Raw genomic sequence first — 26,083 nt, 5'->3', positions numbered from 1 at the left:
ATACTGAATGGTAGAAAATACTAAACATTCTATGCTTAAAGGTGGCTACATCAGTACAGAAAGTAGTAATGGAAATGAAGTATAGCATAATACTCAATTAAGAAGGGTATACATTTATTAAGGATACAGGTAAATCTGTATGAAACTTAATTTTATGGACTTAGCTGTATTTCTTTTTCATTATCTTGTGTTGATAAAGCCATTTTCTACAGCTTTTGGAAAGTACTAGTCCTCTTGACTGCTCTGTTTTAAATTAGAAGTTTGACAGGAGTTTGCTGGTGGCAGCACTAAATGCAGAGTGTGCTTTTGATGTTGGAGCCTTTTTTGGATGTGAGTTTTATGGCTTTAAAAACACTGTAACTTGTATTAATTAATCTCTTACTGTTCCTTTAGCTTCTAGTTCTGTTGCTGGAGCTGTAGGTATGACAACTTCTGGAGAAAGTGAGTCAGATGATTCTGAGATGGGAAGACTACAAGGTATAAAAGTTGTCACTAATTTACCTTTTTGGTTGTTAGCCTATAAATAACCATACCTACACAAATTCTGTATGACATTCAAGTGAGAAGGCTCTATTTTGTTTCATTGTCTGTGAATGTGTTTCTGCTCACAGTAATTCTGAAGTAGGGATTTCTTTTCATGAAAGATGCAAGGATGTCTGGAGAGGGGGTGGGATAGTGTCTTTATTCATTTAAATGGTGTGTAATACCCTACTTCTGATGATTTTCTAAAAGGAGGTGGGGGGGAGAGAACTGAGAACTCAGTCCTATTAAGTGTGTAAGCTCAAATATGAAAATATTCTTTGCAAGCATGTTTTAAATTTAGAGGGTAGGTTAGGCCTACTATACTCTGCCTGCTTCTGGATAACATTTTTTTTTGTGCTTGTCATTGGTACCCATGTTGCTGTAAGCTTTGACCAAAAAAAGTCTGAATGTTCTTAAAATGCTTGCTTTTGTGCTTGGGCTAAAGGAGCCTGGTCCCTCAAAACCAGAGAGTATGACAGGTATAAACTCAGTATGCATGTCCTGCAACTGGTCTAATGATTTTGCTACTACATTGCAGGGAGTCCTGAGATCATCATCTCCCTTGCAAATGACAGGTTTTTGTTAATCTGTATATTTAATGTGGGAGTGCTGTCAGTATCAGTTCACTTGCTTACAGTTCTCAGTAAGTATAGGTATGCATTAGAAATATTGGGCTAAATTGGTTTTCACTATTAATGATCAGCAGTAGTGATGGTTGCTTACAATAAAAATCAGAATCACCCACTTAGTTTAGCTTAAGTAACAGTACTGTAACAAAGTGTTGAAAACTAATCAGAAGAGAAACCCGCTAATACTTACCAGAGTTCTTCCTTCTCCTGCTCATCAGCAAATAAAGCTGTTGAACCTGTTTTTCAGTGCCATTTTTTTCAGAGTAGTAGTGCCTGCAGGTCCTGAAAACATGATGATAAGCTTAACCTATCCTGTGTTGTTTGAGTTCAGCTTTGAAATTGCAGCCTGATGTATTTGCTGCTCTAGCTCTAGGCTTATAACAGTTTAATATAGATGAGGTTACTTTTGTGAAATACACAGCTGTGCAAACTCAGCAGGTGACTTTGTAAAGGACCTTACTGCTCTGACACAAGCAAAAATTAGTTACATGTTCCTTTAAGGTCATCTTTTTGATGTTTTTTTCAAAATCGAGGTAGCTGCAATCATCTAATCCTAACTCTTTAAATATCAACATTCTAGTAGTCTTAAATGATAACATCACGGAATTTAAGCTTTTAAAAATATACATAGAAGCTTTGACAATGGCTGTTATCCTCTGTTTGCTTTTAGCTCTATTAGAGGCTAGGGGTCTTCCTCCTCACCTGTTTGGCCCTCTTGGTCCTCGGATGTCGCAGCTCTTCCACAGGACAATTGGAAGTGGAGCTAGTAAGCAAAGTTTGTCTAATTTGACTTAATTCTTTCCACTTCCAGACTAGTAGAATTCAGCCAGTAGTAAATCTAATATTTGTATTAGCTTCATAGTTTAATATAGTATTTTACATGTTGGAGACTTGTATGTCATGATAGTGCTGGACCACTTGTCAGCAATTCTAATTTGCTTGTCTTCCTTTAAGGAAGAAAAATTTGCCTTAGCTGTATTTCTTTGCTTTTCTTTTTTGGGGCATCTTAATGTTCCCTTCTAGGTGGGGAAGGGAGGGTTCTTACCTTTTCACCCCTTCCTTATCTTTTTCTTTTGCATGATGGGCTGCTTAACAAAAGACCTCTCCAACCCCTTTGGGTTTTTTGCTAGCTTTAAACAAATGCTTAAGCTAGCTTTAAAACAATTAGTAAATGTCAGTTCTAAGTTATGTTGATTTTAGTTTCAAAAGTGTCTTCGGTTTTGGACAGAATGGATTTCCTTCAGACGTTGTGTTAGTGAGAATGTGGGTCAGACTTGTTGCACCAGGTCTGCGCTATGCAGCTGGATGAGATGTGCACCTTCCAGTCCAAGTCTGGCTTCCCAGGAGAGCCAGAGGCAGCCTGTTACACTGCATGCCAAGAAGAGGATGGGGTCTCATGGGTGCTCCATGGCTGGATTAACTGGGGGGTGCTGCACAAAGGTGGGATGGTTTGGGTTCCTGCTGTAGGTTGGCAAGATGGCTGTGCTGAGCAGTGTGGCGGACTCCCTGTGCTGACCAGCCTGCACTGGAAAGGCAGCCAAGAGTGAGATTTTTGTCTCCCTTCCCTATTCCCCCTTTTTATGACAGGGAAAGGAAATGAAACTACAAATACAGAGGAAAACAAACTATCTCTGGTCTTCCACTCTGGCAGAAGTATAGCATAACAGTTCCCTTGTACACTTTCTAATACCTTTTTTCCTAAATTTTTTTCTGGATATCTAGGTTCTAAAGCTCAACAGCTTTTACAAGGTCTCCAAGCCACTGATGAAAGTCAGCAACTACAGGCAGTGATTGAGATGTGCCAGCTGTTGGTTATGGGAAATGAAGAAACATTAGGAGGATTTCCAGTCAAGAGTGTTGTACCAGCTTTGGTAAAGATTTAATCTCAGATTTCTGTCGGAGGATATAATGTTTCACTCAATGTCTTGATTAAATTAAATCATCACTATTTATATTGTCTTCTTAATGTGTGTGTGTATCTATCTTATTATTTGGTTTTGAGAGGATGTTTTGCTAAATTTTATAGTTCTATTAATTTTTTAATAGCTCAAGAATAGGCAGTGGTTCTTTTGGAATTCTTACTAACGTCCAAAATCCTGAGTCAAAAGCTACAGTAGTGATTTGTACAGTTTTTATGATGATATCTAGATACATTTTTTTAAACAAACAATACTTTTTTTTTTAAACAGATAACACTGCTGCAGATGGAGCACAACTTCGACATTGTAAGTAGTTTGTAATATTTAAGAAGCTTTTGAAATATTAAAATGTTATCTGAACTTAAAATCAAATATCTGTGTATTTAATAGATGAATCATGCATGTCGGGCCTTAACATACATGATGGAAGCACTTCCCAGATCATCTGCTGTAGTGGTAGATGCAATTCCTGTCTTCTTGGAAAAGGTAAAATGAAATCAAAACAGTGATAAAACAGCATGAGGGGATTATATAGTTAGTTTTAACTTTAGAAAATGCCATTAAGATAGTGGCTTCTTTTCCTGGCTTGCAAGATAATACAAAGTGCATGATAAGCTTCTAAAGCCAGGCTTAATCTTTGCTCTCACCCTTACTGAAAAGTGCTCTCTCCTTCACTGAGAACTTTTTGTTGGATTGGTGTTACAAACATACAAAATGTGTAAATAAATGAGCTGTTAGCCCTTGGAATAGCTCCATGGCTGGGGTAGCCTTAGACTGTCAGGCTTAGTCAGAGCTGGCCTCATTAGCATATGTGTCTTGGTAGAGGCTGTGTGTCTGAGTGTTAATCAAGATGATTATTTTTGAAAATCTGTTTAGAAGTTGATATACCAGCTTTTTTGTTTTCTTGTAGCTGCAAGTTATCCAGTGCATTGATGTGGCAGAGCAGGCGCTCACAGCCCTGGAGATGTTGTCACGCAGGCACAGTAAAGCCATTCTGCAGGCAGTAAGTAAAACCAAAACAAGGCAGCTTTGCCTCTGCCAGCTCTACATCTTGGGGATCGTCTGTGAAGATGAAATAAGAAAACAACTTTCTGTGACTTCAGCAGTACTGAGAGTGAAAATGTTTGTTTGTTTTGTTACAGGGTGGGTTGGCAGACTGTTTGCTGTATCTGGAATTCTTCAGTATAAATGCACAAAGGAATGCACTAGCTATTGCTGCCAACTGCTGCCAGAGTATAACACCTGATGAGTTTCACTTTGTGGCAGACTCTTTGCCACTGCTAACACAAAGGTTAACCCATCAGGTAAGAAGTTGTTAAAAAAATGGAACATCTTGATTTTGATCTGAAAGCAGTTTAAAGATGTCTCCAGATACCTGTTTCTTTGCTGTGTATTGTTTGCCTTTGCAAGGTGATGATTGAGTTCAAGTTTCTATACTGTCAGGTTGTGATATACCAATATGGACCTTCTGTGGTTCTGTAACTGTGACATTTTATAAAACAAGACAAATAAGATACTTTAACTCAAAGCATGAGTAATGGTTTTGTAGTCCTTGTAAGAACAAGGAGATCAGTAAGACAAAGTCCAGTAGCATTGCTGGTTTTATTTTTTCTTAACAGATGGGTTGCAAGGTTCTCTCCCACTTTAAATCACAACACCCTCTGTTTCAGTTTTTGTGCGTTTTTTGTGCTTTAGCTTTTTGGGGGATTTTACGGCATTTTTGAAAAGTTCCTGATTTTGTATAATAGTTTGAAGTGATGAATCTGAAATCAAGGGGCTCCTAAGGGCTACATATCATGCAGTGCTGCTGTGTTTATAAATGAGCACCTGCAATAACTGCTGCTCCAAAAGAGATTTTTGGTGATCTGCTTGGTTGGCAGATCCCTGTTAAAAAGATGAAAAAGGAGAAATATTTTGTTTGTTAACAAATGCAAATAATTGGAAGCTTCCAGGTAATGGTTTTATGTATTCTTGTGCTGTTCTTAATTTTGCCTACATCGTCTTGCTGAAAGACTGCTTGAATCTTTGAGGCAGCTTCTAAGAAGCCAAATGACAGCTTTAGATTGTACTCTAGAAACAGGAAGCATCATTCTCACCAGTAGTAGGGACAAGTACTGATCCTGATCTCTGAAGAGAAGCTGCAACCCACCAAAGTAAGATTTCAAGAAATTTTGAAGTGGAAATTTTCTGGAAAAGAATCTTGCATTAGCTCTTAACAAAATAGTTGAGGTTGGAAGAGATCCCCGTTACCTAGTCCTAGTTCCCCTGCAAGTTGAGCTAGAGCAGATTGCCAGGAGCATGTCCAGATGAGTTTTTTTTCCATTTTTAAGTATCTCCAAGGATGGAGACTTAATCTCTCAGGCTAACCTCTTCCAGTGCTCAGCTACCTTTACACAGTTAGTGTTTTATTATGTTCAGGTGAAGTTTTCTGAACATTTCATTGAACTTTTAACCAGAGCTATTTTCAAGGCAGTCTTTACTTGTGTCTTCGAATTTGCTGTGTTGTATGTGCTGCATAATATCAAAATCAGGCTTCGTGTAGTCTGTAGAATAGTAGTGTTCACTCCTGCTTATTATCTATAACTCCTGTTACTTTAGTTTTTCCCTATTGTTTCCTCCTTTCAGAATCCAGAAGGACTATTAGAGATCAATTTATTTATCTCTAAAGGTCCCTAAAGGTATTTGTGTTGCAAGGCAGGGGGTGTTTCCCAGGGAATATGTAGGAAGCACAGCTATATCAGGAGGTCATGTCCTGTAAATTGTGATTAGACTGGCCCTTTTGGAGAAATTTTATGAATGCCTCAAAATGGCAGCATGTTCTAATGCAAGTTAAAATATTTCTATTTAAACAAAACTTTCTTATAACAGGACAAAAAGTCTGTTGAAAGCACTTGTCTGTGTTTTGCACGGCTAGTGGACAACTTCCAGCATGAAGAGGTAAGAGTGTGGATGGGGGTGCATTTCTGCTTTCTTCTCCACCCACCCTGTTTCTCTTGAGGGCTCACCTTTCAAGGACTAATGTTTCCCATTTTGTTGTTCCCTTCTTGAAGAACTTGCTGCAGCAGGTTGCTTCCAAGGACTTGTTGACAAATATCCAGCAGCTCTTGGTTGTGACACCTCCTATCCTGAGCTCAGGAATGTTCATCATGGTGGTGCGCATGTTCTCCCTGATGTGCTCCAACTGCCCCACACTTGCTGTCCAGCTTATGAAGCAAAGTGAGTTCTTACTCTTCTGTGTTCCAGGGGGCCTGTTCATGTTAATGCTTACAATCAGTGTGGACCTCTATGTACTTGATTATATAAATACTCTGTTCTTTCAGTTTTTCTCTCTTACTGTTTTCCCTGGGATAAAAAGTTGATTTAAACTTGTTGAAAGCTTTTATCCAGAGGGGTTTTTATCCTTTTTCCTAGCTGTTGTCACTGCGGTGCTCATTTAATTTTGAGTCTGTATTGGGTGCACAGGCTGTTCTCATTCCAATACAAGCTGAATAATTCTTTTCTTAGTTGTGACCATGTGGGGGAACAATGTGCTTTAAGTACTTTTCTAGGTGAAAACACTAATGAAAGTAACTGCTGTAGAGCTGTCTTAGTTGTCACTTGTTTTCTTTGTTCCATCTCACAAATTTTGACTGACCCCTTCAACTGTCCTGTATCTTTCCCTGTTTTCTTCTGTGTCTTGTATATTGAGTGGTATTTCTCCCCTAGTTGTCCCTTAAAGGAAAGAATCACAAACCTAAAAAAGCCACAAACTCCAGACCTGAGAAAAGAAACACATTTCTTAGTGTTCAAAGAAACACTTTTGTCCTATAGTCCACTCTCTGTTTGCTTTGGGTAGTAACTATCTCTTCTGTGTAGTGTTCAACAGAAAATGGAATCCATATCTGATGCAGGCATCTCATGAATAATAATTTTTATAGATATTGCAGAAACGCTTCACTTCCTCCTTTGTGGAGCCTCAAATGGGAGTTGTCAAGAACAAATTGACCTTGTTCCACGAAGTCCTCAAGAACTTTATGAACTTACTTCTCTTATCTGGTAAGTCTTGCAGGCCTAGGTTTTGGGTGTGGTTGGTATGTTAAAATCCTTAACTTGACTAAAATAAGGCAAACAGTTTTCAGCTTAGATGGACTTGATTGTATACTTCTAGTAAAATACTGTTTTAATGTTCTTTACAGTGAACTGATGCCTTGCCTGCCAAAAGAGGGGATCTTTGCTGTTGATACTATGCTAAAGAAAGGAAATGCACAAAATACAGATGGTGCAATATGGCAATGGCGAGATGACAGGGGTCTCTGGCATCCCTATAACAGGATTGATAGTCGAATAATAGAGGTAGTAATTCCACACATCTGTGTGGTGATGCTTTTCAAATCTGCGTGCGGTTGTATAGGGAATTGGGTGCTTTCTCTGTCTTTATAAATACCACTCTTGATCTTTCTGAGTAAGAAATGCAAGTTTCCTTAAACATCCTGGCTTGTAATATTGCACTATTTTGGTGTTCAGCCATACAAAATCACTTACTTGCTGTTCTTACTGAATTTCTGTCACTGTTTTTCTTACTCTGTTACTCCTCTCCTCACCTTTCATATAGTCTTCTGTTTATTAGGGGTTTCTTAACTTTATATTCTTCCTTGATTTTAGGCAGCTCATCAGGTTGGTGAGGATGAGATAAGCCTGTCTACGCTTGGGCGTGTCTATACTATTGATTTTAACTCTATGCAGCAAATAAATGAGGATACTGGAACAGCTCGTGCCATTCAGCGAAAACCAAACCCTTTAGCCAGTACAAACACTAGTAAGTACTGTGGGTAGTAACACTAGTAAGTACTGTGTACTAGTAAGTACAGCTCGGGAAACACCTGTGCTCTCTAGCTGTGGCTAATATATGTTGGGTTGTGCAGCCATTTACTTCTTAATGAATAAATTTCTTATGGCTTCTGTGGAGCATCAAACTATTCTGATTTACATGAATGTAGAAAATTTCATAACAAAGCTTATACTATTGACATGTGTGCTTTTTAACATGCAAGCTCCTCCTGGGACCTGAACCTGTTTCGAACTGGGAGGGAGCTGGGGGTGTTCCTGGCTTGGGATTTCTGAAACACTTCTATTCATACAGCTCTTTTATTTAAGGAAGACTCTGTGAGGGCTTCTTACTGTTATACAGAAATACTTAAGAAAACTGAAGAAAAAAAGATTAAACTCCTTGAAAGAGTAGGTTTTGTACCTTCTTACTCACTTTGACTTCTGGTTCTTGAATTTTCTCAATTTGAGAGCTGAATTGAATCAGTTTTAACAAAAGAAATTAATTATCAGAGCAGAGATGCAAAGGTCTGTCCAGTGATTTGTTGTGCACTTTCTCACAGGTGGACATTCGGAATTGAAGAAGGATGATGCTCGAGCACAGTTAATGAAAGAGGACCCAGAACTGGCAAAATCCTTTATCAAAACACTGTTTGGCGTTCTTTATGAAGTATATAGTTCTTCAGCTGGACCTGCTGTTAGACACAAGTGCCTTAGAGCAATTCTTAGGATAATTTATTTTGCTGATGCTGAACTTCTGAAGGATGTGCTGAAAAACCATGCTGTTTCAAGGTGGGTTCTTCAACTGCTGCAAATGAAACTAATTTTGAGCTTACAGCTCAAACTTTTGATTACTTTTTTTGAATCATCTTTTTCAGGGGAAAATGACACTTTAAAAGTCTTACTTATTTTTAAAAAGCTGAAGCTGCCAGCTCTGCAGGATGTTTTTTGCATCATAGATTTTGCAGTAGTTGCCAATGCTAGACATTCTTACTAGAAACTTAGGTTGCCTCTGGCTGTGTGTACTAGAAGTGTCAAATACTACCCTTTATTGGTTTTTTGATTTCTAAAACTTGCCTATGAAATTCTGAGGGCAAGATAACTTTTGAGGTAATACAATGTGAACAGTAACAGACACTAATAGCATTCAATTGGTAAGTTTTATTCATGAAACCTCTCCTACACGTTACATGTAAAGTTGGGGATCTGAGGATGCAACTGGAAAATAAACCAAATAGATTTTCAGAGACAGTACTGAGTTCCAGAACATCATGTTTATAAAAGACTCTCTCCTTTATGCTATGTCAAAACTTGGTAAAAGTGATATAGGTAGGAAGAGAGCTGTTTCAGTCCTTTTATTGATAGCTTTTATAAAAGCATTGTGAAATTTGTTTGCTTTCAGTCTCCAGTGCCGTATGTATGCAAGATGAACTGATTTGATTTAAAAAGAAAAATCAGCCAAAGCCTCACAAAGCTAATTCTAATAAATTATCTGTTTTAGTCATATTGCCTCCATGCTGTCGAGTCAAGACCTTAAGATAGTAGTTGGAGCCCTGCAGATGGCAGAGATTTTAATGCAAAAGTTACCTGACATTTTTAGTGTTTACTTCAGAAGAGAAGGTAAATCGTGGTTTCTTTTTTTTTTTCTTTTCTCTTCACCTGTTTATGTAGTATTTTAAAAATGTGTGTCCACTTTTCCCAAGCTGTAAAAATTGAATATTGTTCTTGAATAATAAAGGCAGACCTGTGCAAGATACTTCATACTAGCAGGGAGGAGCTGGCCCAGACTCTGGAGGAAACAAGCTTGTGTTTTCAGAGTCTGAAGCAAGTTCATACAGGCTTACTGGATACTGGTGAACTCACTTAGGCTGAAGAAGGCTTTGTACTTGTCTTTGCACTTGGGGTTCCTTTAGCTACTGTTCATACTGCTCTAATTTTTTATTTTTAAACTATGTAGGTTAACTTTTTGAAGAAAAGATTGAACTGCCTTTAAAGCTTGGTATTAATGGGTGGGGTGAGCAAATACTGCCATAGTCAAAGCAGAAGTTCAAGTGACATTTAGTTCTACATTTTCAAACACACTTGTTCCTATGACCGCATCTCTCCCACCTCCTCCTCTCCCCTGACCCCAGACCAACCCACCAAACAAAGATCTCTTCTTTCTCTAAGGGGTGATGCACCAAGTGAAAAACTTGGCAGAGTCTGAGGCTTTGCTAACAAGCCCCCCGAAGGTATGCACCAATGGGTCAGGGACGCTGGGAACCACTACAACCATAAGTACTGGGACAGCCACTGCTGCCAGCAATGCAGCTGCAGATCTGGGCTCTCCCAGCTTGCAGCACAGCCGGGAGGATTCCTTGGATCTGAGCCCACAGGGGTAAGTGCACTTCCTGAAGAGTCATCTGCATTCTGGCTTTGGCGCTTTCTTGTGGGGGTTTGGGTTTTTCTTACCTTATTTTTTAAAAAAATGTCTAGGGTAACATGGGCTGCCCACATTATCATCTGCATTTTGCTGTGGTATTTTCCTCAAAAGAACAAAATTGGAGTGATGTTGAATTTTTCAATGGGTAGTTTTGATATATTTTATATTAAATGTTTAAAAGAGGAAAAAAGTGACCTAATAGTTAGGTCATAATTATATTAAATAATTTTCTGTTTTGGGAGACTGTTAAGAGCAACATCTTGCAGTCTCACATCTAACTGTTGAGGACAGTGATTCTTTGAGAGCTATGGAGCATGGTTCCTTTCTTCTGGAGACTAGAGAAAAAATAAATTGTCCTTAAGTTTTGTTGAAAGGCAATAATTTTGAACACTTGTAGAATTAAAATACAGTGTAGGAATAAATTACTAGTTTGCTCTTATTTTAAAGGTCAAATATTTGTCACTTTAAACAAGAATTCAAATATGTGAACTTGTGAAATGTAGTGATTGATAAGTAGAAATGCCACAAATTGTTTAAGAAGTGTTTTCTGTGCTTTTGTAGAGGAGGCATGTCAAATATCCAATGTTGGTTGGTCTTTATTCAGTAGAGATTTGTGGATTTTTTTTTTCATTTTAAGTGTATTCAAATAAATGGACAAACAAATGGTTACACAAATTAAAGCATGAAAATCATGAAAAAACTCTATTTAGTGTCACTTCTGGCTGTATTTGGCTGCTCATAATAGAAAGATGACAAGCAGCAAAACTCTTTCTTACTGGATGGAGTTAGTGAATATCCTGGTTATGGGATGGAACCTGTTCTTTAACTCTCAAGGAAGTAGTTGGCAGATGCATCTTAAACTGAGAGAGGGGTGTGTGCATGAGTATGTGTTTGTGGGTGGAAATGAATAACTTTAACTTTATTTTTAAATTTGGGCAGACGACTGAGTGATGTTCTAAAGAGAAAAAGACTGCCAAAACGAGGGCCAAGGAGACCAAAATACTCCCCCCCAAGAGATGATGACAAAGTAGACAATCAAGGTAAATAATTCTGAACATATGATACTCTTATCTCCTTTTAAACTACGCTTATAAACTGCAGAAAGAATTAGCTGTGATAAACCTCTTGATTCTCTTAATTTTTGTCTTTACTTCCTCCAGCTAAAAGCCCTACAACTACACAGTCTCCTAAATCATCTTTCTTGGCAAGTTTGAATCCTAAAACATGGGGAAGATTAAGCACACAGTCCAACAGTAATAATATTGAACCAGCACGAACAGCAGGAGTAAGTGGTCTTGCAAGGGCTGCTTCCAAGGATACCATTTCCAATAACAGGTACACACACAAAAAAATATCACAGTACTTGTAGCATGATGTTGACTATGATCAGGTGATTAGGTAGCACCTACAAAGAGGTTGGAGCTTACCCACAGTTAAAAAATTTCTGGGAAAAGAATCAAGAAATTAAGGTAGAGAGAATAACATCTGAATAGTTTAAAGTTGCATGGTGGGGGAAAATTGGAGAACTGAGGAAAAACTATGCAAGAAGTGATCTGCAGAGAAAAGTACTTGATGATTTTGGAGTGAAAGTAAAGGGTTTTTTGTGACTGCTGTTTAACATGGTGAAAATTATACTCAGGCTGTATTTGCTTGTAATATTGATGTATGCAGATGCTAAGTGTGGCTAAATGCCTTTTGTGTGCTTCTTTACAGAGAAAAAATTAAGGGCTGGATCAAGGAGCAAGCCCATAAATTTGTCGAACATTACTTTAGTTCTGAAAACATGGATGGAAGCAATCCTGCACTAAATGTATTACAGAGACTTTGCACTGCAACTGAACAACTCAACCTCCAGGTTAGAAGTGGCAAACTTACTTAGAATGGGGGGCAGTCATTTCTTGCCTTGACCTCCAAGTCATTATGACTTGGAGTAATTTTTTAGAATGAGTGTGTACGCTCTGACACACACCACTTTATGATAAAAGACCTATCCTGGCAATGTGTCATTTGCATATCATTTCACATTCAAAAGTTCTACAGTTAAGTGTCAGGGATTAACTTTATTCTTAAAGAACAATACTGGTTGTAGTAAGAACTTTGAGACTGGAGGGAGAAGGAGAAGGAAGCAGCATTTTGTTAAAATTGTAGAAGATAATACAGATTGAGGTAAATGTGGTTGCATGTCAAGAACTTCAGCCTTACTTTTCAGACAGTTGTGCTCCTTGATAGGTGGTCCAAACATGTAACTTCTGAACCAGCACATGAGCTGAGCTGTGTTCTGTGCTTTGATCTGAGCAATCGTTAAAATATGAAACTTTCCCACCTCCTCTCTCCCACACAGATGTCACATAAAACATAGAGCAATCTGAGTTGTTAGGGTTTTGTTAGTAGCTTTTTTCCCCCAAACAGAAAAGCTCCAAGCAGGGGGGGCTATCTTTACCTTGCATAAGATGGAAATGGCACCTTGTATTTCTCTCAAAGTAGAGAAAATGTAGATGTTGCCAGTAATGTCTCCCCTTGAATAGAGACGTGCTTATCCTCAGATTATTTGCCCTGCGTTGCTGCTTGTATCGAGTTACTGTACATTCCAGACTTTCCTTTTTTCCCCCCACCCTTTAGAGCTGTTCCATGCAGTAGAAGGAAAGCTAGCATTTCTTAAGCCTGTACTACCTGGGTAGTAAAACACTCCTCATATTTTTCAGGTGGATGGTGGAACAGAGTGCCTTGTAGAAATCCGTAGCATTGTCTCGGAATCTGACGTCTCCTCATTTGAAATCCAGCATAGTGGGTTTGTTAAACAACTGCTGCTCTATTTGACATCTAAAAGTGAAAAAGATGCTGTTAGCAGGGATATCAGATTGAAAAGATTTCTTCATGTATTTTTTTCTTCTCCAGTAAGTTTTCTTTTTTATTTTTTTTTTCATTCTTAGAAAATTTGAGAGAAAGACAACTTTCTCAAAAAAAATCTGAAAGGTTTTGTGTTGACCTTATCTTAAAGGTGGAATACAGAAAGAATGTTTTGTTCATGTTTAAGTTGTATAAAACTGCAACTTTCACATTGTTCAGCATTTTTATAGGTCATGAACTTTTTTGAGCAACCTGTGATTTTGAGTAATCACAGAAAGTTCCACACAGCAGTGGAAAAAATGCCAAAATGGCCAATTGTCTGAGTCTTGAACGACTTAAAAGTTGTTTCTGTCTTTTAAGAAGTTGATATGGAAAGAGTTTGGATAGTAATATTATCACTTATGACTAAATACTGCAAGATACTAGTGTTCTGTTTTTAAAGGAAGAAATTTGAAGTGGAAGAGAGAAAAGCAGATAACTAAAACTTCCAAAAAGCTTGTTGTTCATGGTTAAGGGTGAATGCTTACAATCTGTTGGACTATTCAGTTGAAACCAGGAGAGAAAAGTCCATTCTTTGAAACAGCTCTTTGATAAACGTGTGTCATTTACTCATCCTCATACTGCTGCTACTTTCAGTGAGAGCAGGGATTCTTAATTAATGGTATAAATCGTTTAGGATGTTTTAATTCAAGCAGGTAACTAAAGACTGGACTCTATTTCAGCTTCCTGGAGAAGAGCCCCTTGGAAGATTAGAGCCATTAGAAAACGCACCTTTGTTGGCATTAGTCCACAAAATGAACAACTGCCTCAGTCAGATGGAACAGTTTCCTGTTAAAGTGCATGACTTCCCTAGTGGAAATGGAACAGGGAGCAGGTAAGGATTAATGCTCAGGTAACAGTTTTGTTGGAAGCTTTTGTTTTCTAAAACTTGTTTCAAGCAACACTAAAAGGACAAGTACAAGTAGAAGTACAATTACAAGAGGAGGTAGTGGAAAATTCTGGCCTTATTAAAGACAGAAGCAATGACACAGTTGGGTCAGTTTTTTTTAGTCAGTGGAAGATGGAATATTTTTCTAAATGTTTGCTTACCATCTTGAAACTTGTCTCACTTAAATTGGGGGTGGTAGATTAAGTTTAAATTTAATCTCTAAATTTACCCTTTAAATATCCAAATGTCTTCCTTGTCCCCAAGTAACAAACACTGGAAAGAAACAATCTATTGCTTGGACACTGATGCTTTTTAGCAGAGGAATTAAATTGCAGAGAGTGTATTACAGTGCTCAACTTCATTATTCATCTAGGTTCTGTTCTCTAGGATGGTAGTGGATTAAGTGATAAGTCTTGGCTGTGAATAGAGTTTAAAATAGCTATAGGCCAACCCTGAGTCTTAAGATACAGAATAAACTTGGAATCCAGCTTAGTAGTTGTGTTTTAAGTAACAAATCTGAGTGAATAAGGACCTGTTTCTACAATTTCTTTTCTATACCTCACACTATAGCATTAATCTAACATGAAAATTCAGTACTTTTTTGGTGAAACTTAAAATCAGTGGGAATTAATGCAGTACACAGATTTCTTATTAGAAGAAATTAGTGTCTCTATACTGGCTTTTGCAAATAGTATGTGCTCTGTAATCTCAGAATGCTTCCTTAGGTATATTATTTTGGTAAAAAGTGGGATAACGACCAAAATTAAAAAGCTGCTAATCAGAGAAGCAAAATCCTGCTCTTCTTTTTGATAGAAAATGAAACACAAGAAGCCAGAGTGCTGTAGCATTGTTTGACTGCAAGTTTTACTGTGGATTATGTCAGTGAGGATTTTGAAGCATTAAGTTTTGGTAGTCTTTTACTAGCACCTGGAAATAGAAGCAGCCCAAGATAAGAGGCTTGTTGTATAAACCAGCTAGCTTGAGTATTGGTAGTTTGGTGAGGTGGAATGTATATATAAACTATTCTTGGCAAGAAAAAAAACAGAGGAGCTTTCAGGTTTTCTCTTTGGGTCCTTATTGAAAAAAATCCATTTAAATGAATACTTGCATTTTCCATGCCCATTTCTGATCCTTGTTGCACTGCACATAAGCACAGCTTTAAATCTGTGCCATTTAAATGCTGACCACTGAACTGCTTCAGATTTTGAAGATGGTCAATATAGGCCATCTTGTAATCAGACCTCAGGCTGGGCTTTCTCTTAATTCATAGAACCTCTCTTCCAGATTTTGTCCAACTTGGATTCTGGTGTTCTTGTAGATGAAAACTTTTTATCCAAACCATATTAGCTTATTTTTAGAGAAACAGTCTGACAAATAATACTCTGAACAAGTAAAATTGTAAATGCATGTGTAAGCCTATTTTACTGCATTTTTAATGCAATTGTGGTTATTAGATTCTTTGTGTAGCAACTTTTTTCACAAATTATTTTGAGTTTTTCTCTTAACAGAGGATCCCAAGCTTTAAAATTCTTCAATACACATCAGTTAAAATGCCAACTGCAAAGACATCCAGACTGTGCTAATGTGAAACAGTGGAAAGGTGGACCTGTGAAGATTGATCCTCTGGCTTTGGTACAAGCCATTGAAAGATACCTTGTAGTTAGAGGTATTTATTTATTACACAGTCACTTGCATTTTCCTTTTTGGAATAGTTCCTGCTGTCTGTAAAAACCTGTGAGGGTTATGCTGAAGACAAATGGAAGGTACCTATGAAGATAACCTTGCTCACAAGGGATGAGATAAAAGCTGTAGAGAATCTTCCTTTTCTGGGACAAACTGTTTCCTGTGGTAAACAGTTCAGTCAAAATACTAACAGAAGTATTACTGCTTTACTGTCGCACTGGCTGTAGCTTGGCAATTTTGATGCCAGGTGTTGACATGGAAATTTGTTTTAGCAGTTCTGAATCTTACTGTTTTTAACTGATACATTTTGGAACTGTTTTAAAAGTTTTAGTAGTTATAACAGACAGCATACCAAAGCATTGTTACCTTTTCATGAATAAAAGCAAATGAGGATGTCTTCTCTCTTGCCTCAGGCTATGGAAGAGTTAGAGAAGATGATGAAGATAGTGATGATGATGGGTCAGATGAAGAAATAGATGAATCTTTGGTAAGCTTTTGCTCTGGGAGTGCAGGGAGGGTGAGGAGGGCCTTAAAGAAAAGCTATGCTACAAGTTTCCTCACTTGAATGGCTGTTGTTTTTGTTTTTTTTGTTTGTTCAGGCTGCTCAATTCTTAAATTCAGGGAATGTGAGACATAGATTGCAGTTTTACATTGGAGATCACTTGCTGCCATACAATATGACTGTGTACCAGGCAGTCAGGCAGTACAGTTTGCAAGCTGAGGAAGAGAGGGAGTCTACAGATGATGAAAGTAACCCACTGGGGAGAGCTGGGATTTGGACAAAAACGCACACTATTTGGTAAGTTGCCTACAGAAACCCAGGAATAACTTCTCCAGTTTAATAAATGTATATACATCAAGAAGTTTGGAAAATAGCTGTCTGTCTTCTTTTTTATCCCTTTGAAAAATGTGGAGCTTTGAATTTCCTCATGTGCTTGAGATACTTAGGAAGAATTCATTGCTAGCTCCTGATCTTCTTTCTAGCTCCTGAGTAAAGCTGGTGAACAAGAAATGGGGAATTTCTAATGACACCTGCTAGATGGGGGGGAACCATTCTTAGTGTTAGATAAGTAACCACAAACAGTAGAGAATGTGCAGTATACAACTAATGGTTGACTTCACACTAATTTTCCCAGTTGATTGCTGTGAAAATGAATGTATTCTGTGGCCATACTTTGCCAGAAACATTGACATACGACTGTGCTGAACATCTTAATATTCAGCAGTTGCTTTCTTTTTAAACATTTAAATGTGCTAAAGAAAAAAGCAAGCAAATAAAAACCCATAAAACAACAACCAAAAAATGCCAAAACCTAACCTACCCCTAACTCTCTAACCTCCGTCACTTTGGGGTTTTGTTGATACATTCACCTTCTCTCCTTCCAGTTCATGGAGCTGAAGGGTCCCTGTTTTTTCTCCCCTGTAAAATACTTTGCTTCAGAGGCATCATATCTCAGTACAGTGTTCTTGTCTTTCTGCTTTTAACTGTCATTCAAAGAAAGTTCTGGAAATCTGAGAGCTAACACCTTTAAAAGTGCTTTTGTTTCCCTGTAATTTAGCATTTCAAAACATAGTTTTAACTTTTGTTTGGTTTTTAGGTACAAACCAGTGCGAGAGGATGAAGATGGTAATAAGGACTGTGTTGGGGGTAAAAGAGGAAGAGCACAAACTGCTCCCACAAAAACCTCCCCTAGGAATTCTAAAAAGCATGATGAATTGTGGCATGGTGAGTGTGATGCCTTGCTGTAGGTTAGATTTCCTGTCAGTCCTCTCAGAACTTTCACAATGTTTACTGCCACTATAGTGTTTCTTTTAAAGCAGGCATAGTATAAAAATAGTAAGCATATATATTTAGCTGTATATTAAAACTAAAAGTAAGCTATTTATTGAGTTGTTTAACTAATTGTTGCAGTTAAGTGAATGCCATGACTAATACTACCTAGACTCCTAATAATTAAATCTTGGGAAAAATTCTAATTGAATTGTTTTGCTAAGATGTTGTTTTTTCCTGCTAGATGGTGTGTGCCCTTCGGTGTTAAATCCACTGGAAATTTACCTCATATCTACTCCACCTGAAAATATAACATTTGAAGACCCCTCATTAGATGTTATTCTTCTTTTGAGAGTTTTACATGCTATCAGTCGATACTGGTATTACTTGTATGATGTGAGTAGAGCACTTTTAAAATCACTTTGATACTTGATTCAGGACAGAACCATCTGTAACATTTTAAATAACCTTTCCCCCCTCTCCACTGCCCCTCAAGAAGACAGAATAATGCAAGTACTGCCATCTTCCACTTCATGTTTGTCCAACTTCTGAAAAAATGAAGGCTTTATATTCTTAATGTCAGTCATATTTTCTTTATACTACTTTGAACACAATACCCATGCTTTGTCCTTCTTTAAGTTCAAGACCAATGCTATTCCTGAAAAGAACATTGGTAGTTAACATCTACTCAGTTCTTCTTTCATGTCTGAAACTGTGGATGAACAAAATGGCAGTGAAAGTTTTTTTTACTTTCCATGCTAAGCAAGTTAGAAGCATTAAAAATCTTTTTTAACAATGACTTGCGATTTCTTTCAGCATTTCTCTAACTAGAAATACATTGCTTTCATTTCACACAGAATGCAGTCTGCAAGGAGATAATTCCAACCTCGGAGTTTATCAACAGTAAACTGACAGCAAAAGCCAACAGGCAGCTTCAGGATCCTTTGGTAATTATGACAGGAAACATCCCGACTTGGCTGACAGAACTTGGAAAAACATGGTATGAGTGATTTGCTGTGTAGTGTCTCTAATTCCAGTTAAGTAGGAATCTTGCCTGGGCAGCACAGTGCATCATCCTTACAGGACTTGAGAGTGCAAAATGCAGTCATAGAAGTATTGCCATGTTACATAGTGGCATGGATGTTTACACCTATATTGCATAGTTTAAATCACATTCTGAGAGGTAGAGTATTGCAGAGTTTGGACCACTTCTTACAGGAATTGCTGAGCAATCTGAAGGTTTTCCACTGAAATTTTGATTATTCAGGTGATATTTTTTCTCCTGTTAAACTGCTTAATAGCATTCTTACCATATCACAGTATTTATCTTCGCACGTTCAGTACAATACAAAGGAACATACATTTATAAACAATACTGATAAAAGAATAAAAATAATTTTTATGAAGCTATATACATAGTACTTTGTAGTATCTTCTACCGAATACAAGCTGTAAAGTTCTTGCACTTGAAAGAATGAGAAATCAGAGTTGACATTCTTGGGTTTTTCAAGCATGTTAATAAAAGCAATATTGTTGATGACTGTGGAAATACATACTCAGAAACTCTTTGGCTTTTAAGTTTAAAAATAGCATCTCTAACTTGCTTCATAAACATTCCAGATAAGATGATGAGCATGAATGTATATTCTTAACCATCTGTAGCATTATTTGTTCAATAAAACTGCCTTTCCACTTAATGCCAATGGAGGACTGAGCTGTTAACATACACATGCCTTTGAGAATAGTGGGAGTGATAAATTAAAACAAGAAGTTTCTCTGGTAATCTTCCACAGATTATTTAGCATATTTTTTGTAAATGGTGGAAGGTAGAATAGTGGTGCTGCTCTAGGCAGGTTCTTGTGTCTTTCTGCTGCCAAATATGGGAGCTTGAGCTTAAATCTTTGATCTGTTTGATTTATTAATTGCAGAACAGTAGTGAACAAGGAATTTTATTTTCTGATGTAAACTTTGCACAGCCAAGGCATTCAAGTATTTTGAGTTACTTCTCAAGAGGAGTCAAAAGTTTCTGGAATTTTTTATCTCCTTCATATATTGCATTTCTCAAAACTCCTGCTCCTACGCATTATAACTAAAACTGAAGTGTGCTTTGGAGGCTGCTTTCACCAGAGAGTGTAATAAATCACTCATTTTGGACATACTAGATTTCTGTTGTGATTTAAACCAAATGCTAGTGTGAAATGCTGCATGGAGCACAGCTGACTAATCTAATGCTCTTCACAGCCCTTTTTTCTTTCCGTTTGACACCCGCCAAATGCTGTTTTATGTAACGGCCTTTGATCGTGATCGAGCCATGCAAAGGCTGCTGGACACTAACCCAGAAATCAATCAGTCAGATTCTCAGGATAGCAGAGTGGCACCAAGGCTGGACAGAAAAAAAGTAAGTAGATCTTCTTTAAAATGGAACGAAGGATCTATTTGTTTTTGTGTTGTCTATAAGAATATCATTGGGAACAAGGCTTATTTGTGGAAGTTGATGTTTTGGTGGGATCGGGAAGGGGAGGTGGGTTTGTTCTTACAGTCCCCCAACAGAGGGCGCAGTGTCTTCTCCATGCCGGCCGCATGAGGGCAGGAGGGGCACCCGACATAATTCCAGAAACCAAACTCCAGCAGTGAACACAGAGTTTGAGACAGCATCAGTGACATTTCCACACACTGGCTTGTAGATCTGTTTTGCTTGATTCTCAGAAGAATCCAAGTATGAGATTTAGACCCTTAATAAGCAAAAATACTGTCCTTGTATTTGGGGAAGGTAAATCACCTGTCGTAACATAATAAAAGTAAACTCTGACTGTGCTCAATTTGAGGGAGTCTTGGATGTCTGTCTTGAATCTGGAGATACATTATTTTAAAATGGTATCTGCTATACATACTATATGACCTCAAATACCTGTGGGGAAAAGCAGCAGGAGACACAAGAATCAAGTTAAAAAAGAATATAGCTGCCCACATGTAGGAATCCCAGTGCTGTTGGGGTTTTTGTTTGGGTTTTAGCATCTTTACTCTATTTCCTTGCCTACACATTAGTTTGAGGTATTTAATGTCACATGACAATACTTTGCTGTATCATAGTCCTATTGCCATACTCTTGGCAAGAATAGTACCTGTTAATTATACCAATGTTAAGTGTAAGGCATTGTTTTTTCATTTTATATTGAACACATGTGTTCTAAACCGTTTTCATATAGAAGCAAAAATTATTATATCAAAGCAATACCTTACATATTGTTGAGCCAAACTGTAGAACTATTGGCACGGGGTGGAAAAATGTGCATAACTGATTTTTACCTGTTGTAACTGCCTTGGGAGCTGGAACTTGAAGCCATAATTTCACTACATAAAACTTCTCTAATTTGTAGCGCACTGTGAACAGAGATGAGCTGTTGAAACAGGCAGAATCTGTGATGCAGGATCTAGGCAGTTCAAGAGCCATGTTGGAAATCCAGTATGAGAATGAAGTAAGTAATATCACTGCAGTCTAATTTATCCCCTTTTTACTGAAGATTAATACAAAATAGCTACAGCTTTCTTAAAATGGCTTGGTTAGACCCTTTGTCTTTCATGTTGCTGGTGCTAAAGAATTTTATTTTAATTATCCCTAATCCTTGGTTGTGATTTTTAGTTGCTAGGAGAAGCTCTTTGTGATCTAAATTTCATAATCAATTGTAGTCAGCAGAACTCACCTTTTTTCTAACTCTTAAGCAAACAGTGTATGTTTCCTCAATATATGAGCATTAGGTGATTAATGCTTTTACTGCACTGTTTCTTCTCTGTTACCTGGTCTTTCCAGGTTGCCTCTGTCATGTTGTGAATGTTTCTGTAGTTAGGTTCCCTAGATGCTTTTTGCCATGTAGTCTTTTTTATAGCAAATAATGTATGATGTTTCTCAGACTAAGTAAGGTTTTTATATTCAAACTGACCTAATGGACTTCTCTGTCTCCTTCCCCCTCCTCTCCCCTCACCCTCCATCCCCTGAAGGTTGGCACAGGCCTAGGCCCTACACTAGAGTTCTATGCACTTGTATCTCAGGAACTACAGAGAGCAGACTTGGGCCTTTGGAGGGGAGAAGAAGTGACTTTAGCCAATCCAAAAGGTAATTGCTCTACTACCTAGTCTATAAATATTGATTAATGTTGAATTGATTCTAAATTGACTTCAGTTATGTAAAGAGCACCTCAGTTTGTGGTCAGATAATATGCCTGATCATAGTGTGTGGATCTTTGTGAGTTTTGTTGGGGGTTTTGTGTGTGTTTGGTTTGGTGTGGCTTTTTTTTGTTTGGTTGTTTTGTGGGGTTTTTTTTTTGTTGTGGTTTTTTGTTTGTTTGTTTGTTTTATTTTTTTTTTTTTTAATGAGAAGCTTAGGTTAAGCTTATCTGAATGCCACTTGCATCTTGAAAGAAACTAGTAGAGTAAGTACTGAACTCTTTTCCTTCTTTCTTCCTCGACAGGAAGCCAGGAAGGTACCAAGTACATTCATAACCTTCAAGGCCTTTTTGCACTTCCTTTTGGTAGAACAGCCAAGCCAGCTCACATTGCAAAAGTTAAAATGAAGTTCCGCTTTCTGGGAAAACTAATGGCCAAGGCAATCATGGACTTCAGACTGGTGAGAATGGAGTAGAAAATCTATTCTGAAGGGGTCACATAAAAATACTGGTTCTGACTGTTGAGGGATAAAAGCATTAGGAGTTACATGATATTTATTACTTTCAGCTCCAGAAGTAAGGGCAGTCTGAGGTGGGGCAGGGAGGAGGACGAGCATGCAGTGAAGTTTTGTGGGGGAAAAGGGTAATACGTGTTGAAGATCTTTACAGTGGCTTTTGAAACCATGGAGTAGAAAGGAAAATCCGTTACCTGCTCTGTGTTGCAATCTTTCCAGGCTTTCAAGAATGTTTTGGGCTCATTGTTACTCCAATTGCTGTAATGTATATGCACTAGGCAGTCACTTGGGTTTTTTGACTGTAAATGTCTGAGGCAAAACCACTAGGACATGGTGCTTTGGTGTGTGCCAGAACTATGAGATAGTATTGTAGATCTGGTCAAGAGATGAAGTAGTAAAAGAACTTTTGGAAGACAGTTCAATACTAAACAATTCAGTGCTTTGCTTTTCAGGTGGATCTTCCTCTTGGACTTCCTTTTTATAAGTGGATGCTACGACAGGAAACTTCCTTGACATCGCATGACTTGTTCAGTATTGATCCAGTAGTAGCCAAATCAATATATCACCTTGAAGATATTGTAAGACAAAAGAAAAGACTTGAACAGGATAAAACTCAGGTGGGAAAATAACCCTAAGAATGAAAGAGTGCATCTTTATTCATTTGGATTTTATGAAGTAGCAGTAATTCAGCACGTATCATAGGGCTTGAAACTGATTGTATTAGTGATAATTACTTTGTTCTCATGCAGAGTAGTTTTAATGTTACTAGATTGGTGGCTAATAATTATAAAAGTCTTTTTGTAAAGTCTAGCATGAGAAATTCATTATGGGATTCTTCTGTGTGATTAAACACAGTCCCAGCAATGTCTAAAACTGTCAGATGTTTGCCTGACTTCTCTTTTGGTTCACTTTAAAAAGACTAACCAATTCTAATATCGGTGGGAAAAATATCTATCCTTGCTTCTTGAACAGTCAGAAGTCTCACTTTTTTACTAGTTTGTTTAATCAAAATTTCATATTTCATAATAAGTGCCTTTTATGTAGGATTTTTTTTTCACTGAAGAGCTGTATGCAGAACTGAGGTGAACTGTCATCATGCATAAGCATACAGGTTCTTTCAGACATAGATTAATTTTTCAAGAATATCTACTCCTAACTGAAAATACCACAGTTCAGTCAGGCACTAGTGGTAAAAGGTCTTTGGCACACATGGTTTTTCTAGCATCCAATGTTAATAGATGGCAAGAAGTAATAACCTAATTTATATTCTTAATAGATCTGTCTGGTTTGTTACTAGTGAAAGTAGTACAAGTTTGTGGGTCCTTGTTCCTCTTTGCCTCATTGTCTCACTCTCTCTCCTTGGTCATGGCTTTTAATTTCTCAAGAATTCAAAAAACCTGAAACCTGGTGGATGAAAGCTGAAAAATGTCAGTATGCATGCCAAATATAAATGCCATTAACTGTTCTAAGGAAAAAACAGCCTCTGAGCCATAGCATATTTCACATTTCTTTTTCTTGCAGTAGTATTTTCTAGCTAGTTTGTCTTCTGGCATGTTAAGTAATTCTAAAACTGCTAGAACAAAGTGTACTCCTGTGATCTTTCCAGTTTATCCATTAAGCTTGTTTATCTGGTTTCTCTTGGTTTGCTGTTCTGTATGAAAACTCCAGAAGGAGAGCAAGGACAGCTGCAACAGTTTGAATGGTCATGCTCTACAGAAATGTCTGATTAGTCGAAGCTGCTTTAGAAGTCAAAACTTTGGAATAAGTTTATTTGAATTAATAATTGTTCTCATTGGTTTTCACTTCCAATTTTTTAGACCAAAGAAAGTCTACAGTATGCATTGGAGGCTCTGACTATGAATGGCTGCTCAGTGGAAGATCTAGGGCTGGACTTCACACTCCCTGGGTTTCCCAACATAGAGCTGAAAAAGGGGGGAAAAGATACACCGGTCACCATCCACAATTTAGAGGAGTATCTCAGAGTATGTAAAAGCAAACCTATGACTAAAATTATCTTTTTTCTTGCTCCCAGGTAGTTTCCATGTATATTTCAATTCATTCTCATAAACTAGGAATAACAGTAATTTTCTTGCTTCTCTTCTGTACTAGTTTATTACTACAGTAAGACTGCTAGAACCTAATTGCACCTGACTTGAAAATTGTGTAGTACAAGAAGTCTGGTTTATATGTAATGAAGTCATCAGAAATTTGGCTTTTTGGAGAAAAAGTATTTTAAGTGGATTCATTGTAAGTGGTTATGATAATGAATTTTTTAGGAATAGTAATTTAGCAAATCATTTAGCAGTAGTGATCTGGCATTCAGTGGCCTTTGAACTGCTGTAATAGTAGTGTAATATTTTTGGGCTCAGTCTTACAAAAACATCAGCAGTTGTGAGTCAAAAATAAAGCACTAGCTTTTTGTCCAAAAAGCCAAAACCAAACCAACAAAAATCCCAAGGAAAACTGAACCAGTCAACCAAAGAACTCCAAACACATGGGAAAAACCCCTAAACCCTAAAAGGAATAAATAAGAAAAAGATAACAAAATATTGCCAGAATAAATTGAGACTATGCCTATGTATTGATTTATTCCATGGCAAAAGGGACGTAGAAGAACAGAAGGTAGGTATTGCTGAACAAAAGTAGGAAGTTGTTTCTGTTGAAGGAAGTGATAAAGGGAATTGGTTAAAAACAGCCTGGAAAAGAGATGAGGACAGCCAAGAAGAATGCAATATTATCCCATGAAATTGTGAGTGGGATGGAGGGGAGGATCACTGTACTTAGTTGCTAAATAATGCATTTCCTGACGGGTTAGGGTACTGCCAGCTTCACTCTGAGGGCTCCTAAGTCCTGAAGCACTGATAAGGAATACCTGATGTTTTGGTAGAAACAATTCAATAAGGGTCATGTTAATTCCTGCCTGTCAGCTGAGAAATTTTGCAAAGCTGTTCTGTAATCCTTACAAGTGAATATTGAGCAGTTTCTGTTTACCTTATAGTTCCATACTGTTACCCATCCACTTCTGTTTATTTGTTAAAAGTGAATTCTGCTAGTCAAGAATCGCTTGCAGAATTAAATATATTTGGATTTGAAGCTCTTTGCAGACCTAACAGAGGAGCAATACAAACTTCCACAGTTTCTTAGAAACAGAATTTGTAGTCTCCATTTACTGAGTAATGTTACATTCAAGCATTTTAGACTGATTTCTGTAGTTTGCAGTATTTTTTTTCTTCTCTAAGTAACTTGTATCAGGTATCTGATACACTGAGAAAGGCTTACACATGGCTCAGATGTCCTGTAGTTGTCCTGCTGCAGGCAGGCAGTCTTTGTAAAGGAAAAGAAGATTATAACAGAAAACTCTCTCCTCCTCCTAAAAACTTTTGGAACTTTTATTTTCTTAAAGGATCTCTGTGCAGTTTTTCCTGTCTTTATCTTTATAGCTTTATGGACTTGATGTGAAAGAAATGGAAAATATTTCAGAGGGAAAATTAGTGTGCTCTCCATCACAAGTACAATGAATTGCATTTTAGAAACATCTGTTTAATTGCTCACCTGGCCTGTATAGCATCCTGTGGGTCAGCTGCCCTGCTCTTGAACATGTCATTTTTATTAAAATCTTGTGTGAGGATTAACATCAAAAGTAGTTTATAAAGCTGGGATATCCTAATGTTGCTTTTCATGTCTTTTCTGCCATCTTGTCACTCTTCCCTCTGCCTCCCTGTTTCCCCCCCAAGGACAGTTCCCACTGGAGCTGCCTTTATCAGAAAGTAGAACTGCTTCAATTACCAGTATAGTGAAAGACTTTATTATCTATCTCTTTTTTTCTCCTTTTTTTTGGCATTTTTTTTGCTCTTCTCCCTGAATTATAAAGGGGCCGCCTTGCT

General features: G+C 37.6%; 1 protein-coding gene across 14 annotated transcripts in view; it reads left to right on the top strand.

Moving 5' to 3' along the window:
- Positions 1–26,083, top strand: part of TRIP12 (thyroid hormone receptor interactor 12) — a 79,805-nt gene that overhangs the window by 47,658 nt on the left and 6,064 nt on the right. For 8 of the 14 annotated variants that reach the window (XM_071437579.1, XM_071437582.1, XM_071437574.1 and 5 more), the window contains 32 exons: positions 394–477; positions 1,822–1,917; positions 2,874–3,022; positions 3,341–3,376; positions 3,461–3,556; positions 3,981–4,073; positions 4,213–4,374; positions 5,939–6,007; positions 6,121–6,286; positions 6,988–7,105; positions 7,246–7,402; positions 7,712–7,865; positions 8,437–8,665; positions 9,375–9,493; positions 10,043–10,250; positions 11,235–11,335; positions 11,456–11,630; positions 12,009–12,150; positions 12,998–13,189; positions 13,865–14,016; positions 15,564–15,736; positions 16,167–16,240; positions 16,353–16,552; positions 17,352–17,479; positions 17,769–17,920; positions 18,382–18,524; positions 19,766–19,922; positions 20,902–21,000; positions 21,521–21,635; positions 21,991–22,145; positions 22,652–22,816; positions 24,017–24,181. In XM_071437579.1, coding sequence (XP_071293680.1) covers positions 394–477; positions 1,822–1,917; positions 2,874–3,022; positions 3,341–3,376; positions 3,461–3,556; positions 3,981–4,073; positions 4,213–4,374; positions 5,939–6,007; positions 6,121–6,286; positions 6,988–7,105; positions 7,246–7,402; positions 7,712–7,865; positions 8,437–8,665; positions 9,375–9,493; positions 10,043–10,250; positions 11,235–11,335; positions 11,456–11,630; positions 12,009–12,150; positions 12,998–13,189; positions 13,865–14,016; positions 15,564–15,736; positions 16,167–16,240; positions 16,353–16,552; positions 17,352–17,479; positions 17,769–17,920; positions 18,382–18,524; positions 19,766–19,922; positions 20,902–21,000; positions 21,521–21,635; positions 21,991–22,145; positions 22,652–22,816; positions 24,017–24,181 — 4,424 coding nt within the window. Of the gene's footprint in view, positions 1–393; positions 478–1,821; positions 1,918–2,873; positions 3,023–3,340; positions 3,377–3,460; positions 3,557–3,980; positions 4,074–4,212; positions 4,375–5,082; positions 5,107–5,938; positions 6,008–6,120; positions 6,287–6,987; positions 7,106–7,245; positions 7,403–7,711; positions 7,866–8,436; positions 8,666–9,374; positions 9,494–10,042; positions 10,251–11,234; positions 11,336–11,455; positions 11,631–12,008; positions 12,151–12,997; positions 13,190–13,864; positions 14,017–15,563; positions 15,737–16,166; positions 16,241–16,352; positions 16,553–17,351; positions 17,480–17,768; positions 17,921–18,381; positions 18,525–19,765; positions 19,923–20,901; positions 21,001–21,520; positions 21,636–21,990; positions 22,146–22,651; positions 22,817–24,016; positions 24,182–26,083 lie in introns of those variants that run through there. The other 6 variants (XM_071437585.1, XM_071437581.1, XM_071437586.1 and 3 more) reach the window with 5 other exon arrangements.

The sequence above is a fragment of the Agelaius tricolor genome, unplaced genomic scaffold (assembly GCF_023055355.1).
Source record: "Agelaius tricolor isolate 1412-34295 unplaced genomic scaffold, bAgeTri1.0.p SCAF_12, whole genome shotgun sequence".
NCBI classification, from domain to species: domain Eukaryota; kingdom Metazoa; phylum Chordata; class Aves; order Passeriformes; family Icteridae; genus Agelaius; species Agelaius tricolor.
The sequence above is the reverse complement of the archived record's forward strand: the minus strand, read 5'-3'. Positions and strand labels throughout refer to the sequence as shown.